At 26.7% G+C, this 12,234-nt stretch overlaps 1 protein-coding gene across 8 annotated transcripts in view; it reads left to right on the top strand.

Moving 5' to 3' along the window:
• LOC122710683 (F-actin-monooxygenase Mical) overlaps positions 1-10,825 on the top strand; it is a 50,644-nt gene extending 39,819 nt beyond the window's left edge. For 5 of the 8 annotated variants that reach the window (XM_043928676.1, XM_043928679.1, XM_043928683.1 and 2 more), the window contains 7 exons: positions 2,937-6,491; positions 6,612-6,641; positions 7,853-7,997; positions 8,155-8,302; positions 8,415-8,524; positions 8,681-8,854; positions 8,981-9,336. In XM_043928676.1, coding sequence (XP_043784611.1) covers positions 2,937-6,491; positions 6,612-6,641; positions 7,853-7,997; positions 8,155-8,302; positions 8,415-8,524; positions 8,681-8,854; positions 8,981-9,306 — 4,488 coding nt within the window. In that variant the 3' untranslated portion in view covers positions 9,307-9,336. Of the gene's footprint in view, positions 1-2,936; positions 6,492-6,611; positions 6,730-7,852; positions 7,998-8,154; positions 8,303-8,414; positions 8,525-8,680; positions 8,855-8,980; positions 9,337-10,395 lie in introns of those variants that run through there. The other 3 variants (XM_043928682.1, XM_043928681.1, XR_006345979.1) reach the window with 3 other exon arrangements.
• The last annotated feature ends 1,409 nt before the right edge of the window (positions 10,826-12,234 follow it).

Below are 12,234 nucleotides of genomic sequence, written 5' to 3' on the forward strand. Positions count from 1 at the left end.
CAAAATCAAAAAATTCAAAAAGAATCCTTAAATAAAAATAATTCTACATTCTACAGTGACACTAGTAATACATTGAATAATAATATAATTTCTTTTAATGAAAACTTAGATAAAATAAATAATACCGATAATAATAAATTAACTCAAATAATTATTTCTAGTCATAATGAAATAAATAACAAAGTAATGCCTGACTTAGATATTACCCTTTCAGAAACAAATAATAAAACTAAACTGCAAACAGCGTTTGCAGGAATTATGCTTCCAGATGCTATACCACTTTCTCAGACTAGTTACAATAATACAATCCAGCCTAATACCGAAGAAATTGTAAACTTCAAGGAGAAATTACCAGATCTAATCACTTCTTCTCCAAATTGTAGTAGAGAATCATCGCCATCTTCTTTATCTGAAATTTATAAATCAACAGAAACACTATATGATGAAGCGTTAATATCCGATACGAAAGATAAAATGACTGCAAAAGAAACAGAAATTTATGATTCAGATAGTACACGAAATTATAAAAAATCTACAAATGATGATAAATCGAAATTATTCATAAAGGATTTTAAACGAATTCCAATCGTAACTGTTACTTCACCATCTCCGACAAATGAAAAATCGTTGGAAGAAGCATTTGAAACTGCTAAATTAACAGTACCTAAAGAAATACCGTATAATCAAATGATTCAATCCGATGGAAATAGTTCATTTGATAAATTAAAACGAGATTTAAAACAAAGAAAAGCAAGGAATAAAATTCCAGTAGGTGAACTTCGACCATTATCTACTGAAAATGCTCGAAAAAAAATGAATATATATTTCACAAATGAAAAAAATCCAAAGCCAAAAGATCAAAATATTATATTTCCTCAAAAAGAAAAATCGTCTAAAGTTATCGAATTGGATATTAAGCCAAAATTATCTAATAAAGTTGAAACGAAAGATATAATGAAATATTTTCAAAAAACGAAGCCCGAATTTTCGGAAAAATTAAATTGTAAACTTGAAGATCCAGAAAATAATGTCGATAGATTAAGTGAAATTGATAAAGAATTCGAAGAAATAAAACAACAAAACGAAGAAATATTTTCGATCGATATTGAAGATATTGAATCTAAATTGCATTTAAATATGCTGCCTATGAAATTAAAACTAGAAAATATACATGAACAACCAAATATAGAAGAATGTAAACTTCAAAGAAATTATGTGAATAAAGAAAATATAGATTCAAATAACTTTTCACAAAATGAATTACATGAAAAGAAATCAAATGATATAAATATAGAACAAACTCCATTATCTGTAAAACAAATTAATAACATTTTGAATACTAAATCAGAAAAAGATATAATAATTAATTTCACTCCTAATGAATTACCATTAACGAATGATATTCCAGAAATGAAATTATACCAACAAAAAACAGATAACACTCATTCTATTAGTGATAGTAACACTAATGTGAAAGCGATATTATCAACACCACAACTTGATGTTATTAAAACTAATAAATACATTTTCCATGCAAGTGATGATAGTTTAAATATGAGAAAAAATGTTGCTAATAAAACTGCTCTCGCATTACATAAAAATTCTAAATCTTCTTCCGAATTAACAACTTTACCCGTTGAACGCGAGCAAATCGCCAAAGTTAAAATTGTTGAACAGAATATTGAAGTACCAAAACGTGTAACCAAAACGAATACAAATAATAATTTAATCCTATCGAACAAAATAGATGAAATTCCAAAAAAACCAGAAAGAAAACATGGATCCTCAATAAGTTCCAACATGTCTAATGTACAAAATACTCCTAATGTTCCAGTAAGAAGAAAATTTTTAAAACAAAAGGCTAATGTTCCATCTCCTTTTGAAGGATCTACCAATAACGTGCAATTAAATTCCACTAAAATTAACGAAAGATTGGTTGAATCAAATATTATTAATCAACGCAATAATGTAACAAAAAATAATAACTTAAAATATTCACCTGAAACATCAGACAGCAATAGTGAAATAGACACAACATTTAATACATTAAACAATGTTACTGATGAACGTAAACATTCTCAAGTCACAAAGTCTCTTCCATTAATAAACTCAAATCAGCGTGAATCTACGAAATCTGTATCTTTCAAGAATGATCGAATAAAGAAAGATAAATGTATAGTGTCTTAGCGTATATAACTGTAATCGACAAAACATATACGAGTGCATATATGATGAACAAATTTTTAAATATGATTAATGTATCTTTCCAATATATGTTTTTCAATTTTATGATTTACATTTAGGGAAATTGTGTGAGATATGTTAATAAAGTAAAACAAAAAAAAAAAAAAAAGATATTAATAATATTTGGCTGATGGTATATCTTTTTAAAAATACCCAAAGCCATTGGAAAAAAAGGTAAAGCATTTTTTTGTACGAATGGAGTGAATTCTTGAACTAATTCTAAATTAACAGTGACTCAAATTGATTAATTGTTTGTGTTTGGTTTAGTGTTCATGCTAAAACTGGCGATGCAACTTTTACCAATTTGTATTAATTTTAAAATTACCACCAGCCAATACTTTATTAAGAATCTCACTCTCTCATTTTAGACAAATTTATATGATTACTATCATGATCACAGTATAGAATTGGGCGAATATTGGTAAATAATAACTTAAAAAACATATGGTATATTATCATTTATAAAATTCTATAATATTTCCTACTGAATTCTAGCACATATTAAAAATAGTTAAATGCTTTAATAAACCACAAAACACTCTTCTGACTCTGACCAAATGCATCATGTTCTTCACCACTAATTGTTTCACTAATACACTAAACAAAATTTCTTGTTTTTTTTTTTTTTTTTTTGATAACATTTAATGTTCTTAATAATATCTTCATTCGTTAATCTTTATATGATTTAACAGGTTGCCTCTGATGAAGGTACGTCGGAAGAAAGCGAAGAAAACTCAGCTACAGAAATATCTACAGATTCTGAATTCGAACACGATGGTGCAACTCCTACGCAGCACGAGATTCCAGAAATCACGATCAACGATACATATGTCCGGAAAACAAGAGGAAATTACGTTGAACCTAAGAAAGTTCAAGTAAAAAGTAAAGTCATCTCATCGATTAATGGTAATCTGAAGCAAGATAAAGATGCGAAATCGCAACTGAAAATGGATCACGATATAAATCCTTCTCATCTTGAAAAAGAGAGCAAGCTGAATTTATTAGGATTCAATAATACTAATGCAGTTCCATTAATAAATCCACGTAAAGGAGATTATTTATTAAACCGTACCCATTCTACCGAAGGTATCGCATCTAAGCTATCTTTGGAATTGAAGAAGAAATATTTACTCGGTGGTACAGCTTTTGGAGGTTCCGTTATGAAATCGGGATCAGCCTCGAATGTCGATACTCAATTGAGAAATTTTACAGATGCTATTTCCCAACACCAAAAACTTTTAAATCCCGCTCCAGAGCCGAGTCCTACGATGCAAGCATTCCTGCAAGGGACGAGCAAATTGCGATCGAATAACACCCAACTTTCTCCTATATCGCCCACAGCTATATTTTCTTCCGTGAAACCGTACATAGCGAATCGATCCACCCAGAATTTATTAAACAATGATAATCCTATTTATAAATCGACAATTTTGCCTGAAATATCAAAGACCCAGTTACCGGATCTGGTTAAGGAATCCAGTATATTAAAATCGAAAACTACACCTAATATTGTCTGCGGTGAATCCAAGAGCATAGAAAATAAAGAAATTGTAAAAGAGCAAGTGGTTCCTAGTCATCAATTGCATACAGAGAAAAACTCCAAAATATTGGAAAATGCGAAAAACTCTGAAAATACGGAAAATAATTTTACCGCAAATATAGATGAGAATAACGGTTTCCGACCACGAAGCCCTTTACATGAAACCTCCATCATCGTACCTCAAGTCGATTGGAGTAAAAACACATTGGAGCAAGGAAAAGAGGCGGCTAGCACCGGAGATTCAGAGATAGATAGCGATTCTTTGTCATCCGGGGATGGCGAAGCGGAGGAAGAAGCACAGGATCAACCACCAGCTGTTACGAATTTGTCTCCACCCCGTTTACAAATTCACAGTACAGATGGAGATCTTTTGTTGGACGAAGAGGCTGAAAAATGTAAAGATTTCGATGATGGGCAATCGTTTGAGCCTGATTCCATAGAGTGCTCGTTCCTACAGGATAAAATGTTAAATAATAAGATCAATTCTTCAGTCCCTGGCCCGACCCCTTGCGTAAATAAAACCTCGATGGAACTGGAGCTGGTAAAGAACGAAATCGAGCAATTAGAATTGCAGGATGATGGTAAAAAAAGTATGAGCAATTGCAGTACCCCTACATCGATAACATCTGCTATTTCTAATAAACATGATGATTCTGAGGAAAACGACGTCACAACAGCAGCTCTTACAGAAACGGAATTCTCAGAGTGGGCTCGTGATGGAGAAGTCTTGGTTTCGGATGATCTACGGGACGTTGAATTCAATATTAATCCAGAATTCATAACTACAAGAAGAAAAGCTACATTATCGGATGCTTCGAGGATGGGTCATACTCCAATTACGATAGCCAAAGAAGAAGATTTAACGGACATGGACTTAGATTCTTCGAAGTTGGATAAACAGTTGGATGTTCCTGTTAACAATACCTCAAAACTCTTAGCTAATGGTGAGAATATAGATTTTATGGACACGGATAACGAATCGTTATTGGACGATAGTTTGCAAGATGCTTCTAATATGGTAATGCTCAAAAATAGGGGATACGTAGAATTTGTTAATATTAAAAGCACTTCAAACCTCACAAGTTCACAAGATAAATTAATTGCTGACGCCCCTATTGCGAAATTAGAAATAGAAAATGATTCCTGTTCGGAAGAAGAAGCTTACTACGATAAGAACGTGATAGAAATAAATCCAATTACCATGGATGATGTTATGAATAAATTAAATGGTTCTGTAAATAAATCTGAAAATGACACCAAGTCAGACGGAAATGTGGAAATAAAATCAAATTCCATTGAACAAGATCAATCCATCGCAGAAGCGGTGAATAAAGAATTATTTCAATCGATGGAGGAAGATAGTTTGCTTATCGTTGAACCTGCCGAGGACACCACTACCAGTGAAGTAGTCACTATTCTCGCTAGTCCTGTGAATCCACAAGTTTCAATAATTGCATCTCAAACTGAAAAACAATCGGAACAAGAAGAAGAAACGAAAACGGCGACTGATTTGAACAATCCTGATTATTTGGAATACGTGAAGCGTTTGCAATCTAGAATTGCTGAATTTAGCAATGTCAAAGATTCTATAGACGTGAGAAAATCAAAAAGGAAGAATTCAAAATGTTCGCTGCAATCTCGTACAGCTGAGATGATAGCAGAAGAAATTAAGAATCAAGAAACTACAATAAATAATAATTTCAATTCGCCGGCCACTTCGAGAAAATTGGAAGAAATTACCAGAGAAAGATTCAAACAAAAAAATGTAATACAAGATCTATTAATGGATAAAGTAGAAGCTCATAAACAGAAATCCGCAGAGAAAAAGGCAAGAAGAGCTGCTAGAGCTTCGTCGTTCAATTCAACTTCTGCCTTATCACCGATAAGACCATCTATTCCTAGTAGTTCGCTAGTTAATAAATTTGTACCTACATCTATAGTAACACTTGAAAATAGTCCCTTGCATAGTACTAATTCTGCTGAAAGCAAACAGCCTATGGAAATTAAGAAATCTTACGAAACCCAGCAATTGCCTTGGAAATCAGAGACTGAGAAAGCCATAAATGAAGAAAGTAATAAAAATGATATTCAATCTTCTGAAAATATCACATTAATTAAAATAGCCAGTGAAACAGAAAACAACTTTAGAACGCCAATTGCACCTCCAAGATTGAAACATGAAGAGGCAAAGAGAACAGCAGAAAAGGCAAGACAAGATGCGAGAGAAAGGGCTAGATTAAAGAGTGATGAAGATCTGGGTCTCAGTCCAGAAGATAAAATCAAAGAGTTGAGAATGAAAGTGGCACGAAGGCAACTTTCAATGGAAGAGAGAAAAACTAAAGAAGAAACACAGCCTGAAGATCCTCGCATAAGACTTTATACTTATGGAACAAACAAGACTGAATTAAAATTGCAAACGAGCAAAAGTACGGACAATATGAAAGCTGTAGCTGAGGCAATCAATTTCAGTGGTTTATCTGCTGCCAATGCAAAATCAATGGATGAATTATTACATGCTGATTCTCCCAAATCAAATAGCTCAATAATAAAAAGAGATAAGAAACAAAAAACGAAAGATCCAGAAAGAAGAAAAAGTATCATCCAAGCAGTCTCAGATTTCTTCTTTAAAAAGGAATCTTCTCCTTCGCCGTCCAATCAAAAAGACAAATTATCTATGTTCCGTCTGACGTCAAAGACGAAAGGCAAAGTACGTATATTGTATTTCTTCTTTTCCCGTTAATTTTTACATTTTTTTTTTTTTTCTGTTGTACAGCGTGATATATATTGTTGAGTATCTCTTGACTAATTGGATTCTGAAATGTTTCAGTTATGTAAATCGTATTCGGAAGGGTCAGATGTAAGCAACTCATAAGTCATTGATACTAATTTTTCCAGTATTAGCTTTCTTATGCCACTATTTGTATTCGCTATTGTATATCGTGCAGGTACTATGATTTTATTTTCGTTTGCCGCATTTTCTCGTCTGCTTTGAAGAGGTAACATATTGACTGGCATAAGTTATAAGTTAAATTTTTTTTTTACACTTTACTGTTAAATCCTTATTACTGTAGTAACAATTTGTCTTATAAATAAGCATGTTAAGTTCTATCACACATATAAATTGCCACTTCAGTATGTTCGTTTTTTTTTATTTTTTTTTTTTTTTTTTAGTGTGTAACTTTAATTAATTTGTTTCTAATACATATGTTGCAAAAATGTGAAAATATCGATTAAAATTGGAAATTCTTGAAATAATTTCAAGCAATATTTTCCTTTATAAAAACTTTCGTTATATAGTTTTAACAAAAAGTTATTTATAAAGTATAAGTTATTAACAAAAAATGCTGGCTTCTCCTCTTCCACATTATCTTTATCCCCATCTTCTTTTCCTTTCCTCATTTATCAAATTTTCTCTTCCATCTATCCTTTATCATCTTCTTATACATCTCCTTCTTCAAATATATATTATTTATCATTTATTTATTAAAAAAGTTTTATATTCGATTTTTCATACCACAATTTTGAATTTTTATTTTTTGTTAATAACTCGTACACAAAGCCGTAACGAAAATTTCTGCAAAGGAAAATATTGCTTGAAATTATTTTAAGAATCTTTAGTTAATCGATGTTCTCATATTTTTAAGACATTCTTTATTTTATAATACATATATGTATAGATATTAAAAAAATATTGTTGTAAAGTAAAGTAGATGGATGAGTAGTATATTTGATCTTAATATTCTAATTTCATATTAAATTTCAACAATGTATAAATCAACCGCTAATTTATCAATTAATTTATTAAATTACTAAATAATTATTATTCACTATATTTAGGTAGACTAATATATTTATATATTATGTATATTGTAATTGCATTTTCACATAATTTCAATATAAGCTTAATCAATGTATTTCAATAGTTACAAATTTTATTATAATTTTTCTCTTCAATATTAAAATTAATTATTTAAGATAAATTAATTAATTTAAGAAATAAAATATTTATTTGTATTTATCAAACACTATTGTAAGGAAAACATTACTACAATATATTTTCTTTTTCAGCTTGATAAAGTCTTATCACCGAAAATGAACGCTAGACCAAAAAGTGTTTGCGAAGGTATGCTCACAAGAAACTTTTTAAATGAAAATCCGCCGCCAATTCCACCGCCACCCCTTATTTACACTATTCCTACTACACAAATCTCAGGTATTGATATTATAACAGATACACGAAAATAAAAATTATATATATATATTTTATATAATAATTTATAATAAATTAAATAAATATTTATAATAATTAAATAAATATTTTATATAATAAATTATATAAAAGTTCATATTTTATATTTTATTTTTAACAGATGATAGTTTATCAGATGATGATACAAAAACAACAGCAGTATCGACATCATGCATACATAAAGCCACAATAACAGAAGGTTCATATAATAGTATTTCACGTAAAACAAAAACTACGAAACGAATAGCTAGACAAGCACAATTAAAAAGGTATATAAAAAAAACTAAATTTTATATTGCTATAAAATAATTTAATAATTTATAATTAAAAAAAAAAATTATTATTATATTAATAAATTATTACTATAAAAATATTCCAAAGATTGCGTATGGCTCAAGAAATACAAAGAAAATTAGAAGAAACAGAAGTTAAACAAAGAGAATTGGAAAGCAGAGGTGTTAGCGTTGAAAAAGCTCTTCGTGGAGAAGGTGGTAAGAATCCATAAATTATTATACATTATGATATTATACAATATTATAAAATATATTATATATATTATAAAATATAAAATATTTATACTATAAAAAATATTATTACTATAAAAATTTTTTTCAAATGTTTAAATAAAATGTACTTATAATATTTAGAATGCTCCGATCGAGAAGAAGCAGATTTACTCAGAGAGTGGTTTGACCTTATGAAAGAACGTACAGAATTGCGTCGATATGAAAAAGAGCTTTTAGTACGAGCTCAAGAGGTTCAACTTGAAGATCGCCATGAAAGATTGCAACAAGAATTACGTGAACGCTTAGCTGATGATGGTTAATATTTTATTATAATATTTATAAATATTTAGCAATAGTTATTTAATATTACATAATATTATTAATAATTATTATATAATTTTATTAATGTTCTAAAAAAATAAATATATTTAAATTTTACAGATAATAAAAAGACCAGTGCCGATGTAAAAAAGGAAGGAGAAATTTTAACAGAAATGTTGGAAATAGTCGCAAAACGGGATTCGCTTATTGCACTTTTAGAAGAAGAGCGACAAAGGTGGTGTAAATCTACATGCCAAACATTAACTCCTTTTTCGACACATACAGTTTGTTTTTCGCACGTACCTAATTTCTTTATTCCTCATTTGAACAATACATCTTCTGTGCTCACTTTGATAGTTATTTTAATTACATATGTATTTTTAACTAATTTAATACAATTGTTCATTAATTTTTGTAATGAATCACTAACGTTTTTTAAATCTTGATTTTTTTTTAACTTTTTTAATTAATTCTTATAGATGATGTTAAATTTCATTACTTTCGCGCATTTTTATCTTAAAGTATTAAAAAGCATTTAGCTTTTATAATATTTCTATTTAATTTTAAATATTTTCTTTTATATAACTTTATATATTAAAGTTATGAATAGTACTTATAATGCATTTGTTATATAATTTTTTTTCAACTTAAAATAGTTAATATTTATTTTACTTAAATATATTAAATATATTTAATAATGATTATTATACAGTTTCTTCCATTCACTTTTTGCAATGCATGTCAAGTATAAACATCATATCATAAAAAACTATTTTTACAATATATATATATATATATATATATATATTTTTACAGTTTTTATAATCTGTATTATAATTTAATCGCATGCTATTCATACATAATTTTTTTTTGTTTACTGCTATAAATATTTTTTTTATATTATGATAAAGTGATATATACATGACTGTGTTATTGTAAGAATGGAGACATTTTGATTGTATTTAAAATTATATCTGGTCATGTATAGAATTAAATCGTATTAGCATCATAAAAATTATAGAAATGTAACTATGTTGATATATGTTGTTAACTTTTAAAATATTTTTTGATGGATACTTTGAAAGAAATAAAATATATTATTTTATGTGTTTATGGTAATTATTTCCTAAACACATATCATTTTTTAACATAAATGAATAACATAAGAATTAAGAATCCTATAGAGATAGTTTTTTAAAGATAATTATTTTTAAATGGATTTTTATAAAAGAATGGAAGTATATTGTATATTTCTATAAGAAATTCTTATTAAAAAGAATTGGAGATTAAAAAATAGACTTTCTATTAGAAAATAAGATATATTAACGATCTGATAACGAATAATAAATTTATTTGCACATAAAAATTTTTTAATATATATATGTTAATATGTATATTTATTTTTATATGTATATATATTTTTTTTGTTTTATATCAATCAATATAATTTTTTATTTGCACAAGACAAAAAATATTGTGATTGCATATAAATTCTATTATATTTAATAGTTAATGGAAGCATACTTTTCTTTTAGGTATCAAGACGAAGATCGTGACCTTGAAGCTCAAATGTTGGCCAAAGGCCTCAGATTAACACCAATAAAAAAATGTGGTCCTAAGTATTCAGTTTAATAGGAATCACATTATTGTACATATACTCCATTCTATATATCCATTGATTAATTTTACTAAATAAGTAAATTAAGTATAATGTAAATAAGAAGTAAATCTTATAAGGATCAATTTGATCTTACAAAGATCAAAACTAAAATTTTATGTTATTTTTTTTTATATATTGAAAGAAATTCATTTGAAATGTTGTCTTTCATTGTATATGTGCAAATCTCACATATTTTAAAAAATTACAGATCAATTATTATATTTTAGATTCGATTTTTACAGATTATTATGTAATATAACATTCATTTTGAGCATATATATATTATACGCGTTTTTAAGAAGTTTCATTCATTTGTAGTATACATTTTTTATCTATTGTATATCATATATTTTTAAATTGTCAGAACAAACATGGAATTGTATTATAAATGAATTTCAATTCTTGTTGCTTAACATTAAAGGTAAGATAAAATAAATATTATTGCACATTTGTTGTGCAAATTGTACAGAAAATTGCAATATGACATTAATGGATTTGAAGAAAATTTTATGAATATATATATATATATATATATTTTATCATTGCAAAATATTGATCATAATTATAATAATATTGTCACAAGAAATATTTTGCCTTTACTCAAATATGTAAATTAATCAAAATATAATTATTATACATATATTTGATTATTACAAATATAAAATGTTGTATTTTGTGATTTTAATATAATATTTAAACAAGTGATAATAGTAAATATAATTCTGCATTACAGTAATGTGCATTGCAATATATACACATGTACATTCATATAATTTAAATAAGATGTATAAATCTATTTTTATGTTTACAAAGAGACTGGCAAACGAAATGTATAAATAATTATAAAATTTAAATAAGCCATAAACATGTAAAGTTTTGTATGAAATATAAAATGGACATATATTTACAATTAGAAAATAATATTGAAATCAGCCTTAAATTTCCTTGATACATATTTAAAACATAATATAAATTATGAAATCAATTTTTCAGATATTTAAACAAGAACTTAAAATATAAAAATATCTAATAAATAATATCTAATAAATAATCTTATATTATAAAAAAAGTATAAAGTAATATACTGTAAAGTATTAATTTATAAAAAAATGAAAAATATGATTAAAAAAAAAAATAAAGAAAATTCTAATTATTACTATCATTCATATAAATTAATAAATACAAAAAATTAATAAATTTTTAAGTACTCTAAATTGCTATTTTACTAAATAAAAATATTTTTATTACAAAAAGCTTGAAGGCCAATAATTGTTCTAATTATGGAAATTCCATTTGAAATGATATACAATAATTGTAATAGCAATCATGCTTAGAAATGTTGAATTGTGCAACTTGTATAATTAAACAAAAAAAATTATATAAATAATAATAATAAACTGTGTTAATGTGAAAATATGTGTTTAATTTAATATTTATAAATTATAAATATTTATAAATAATAAAAATCTTTGTAAATTTATAGAATTTATAATTCTATTATATCTAAAACTGGCTTTGTGTAAGAAAACAAATAATAATGTAATTTATTTACTAATAATAAAATTTAAAATACAATTACAGAAACACTATAAAAAAAAAATTATGAAAAAATAATTTAAATAATATATTTAAATTATATTTAAATTATGTAATTATACATATAATTATTTAATTTGTTTATATCATTTTTGTATCAAAAACTCATTATATTTTT

Source organism: Apis laboriosa, unplaced genomic scaffold, assembly GCF_014066325.1.
Source record: "Apis laboriosa isolate Shangri-la unplaced genomic scaffold, ASM1406632v1 scaffold14_cov150, whole genome shotgun sequence".
In the NCBI taxonomy this organism is placed as follows: domain Eukaryota; kingdom Metazoa; phylum Arthropoda; class Insecta; order Hymenoptera; family Apidae; genus Apis; species Apis laboriosa.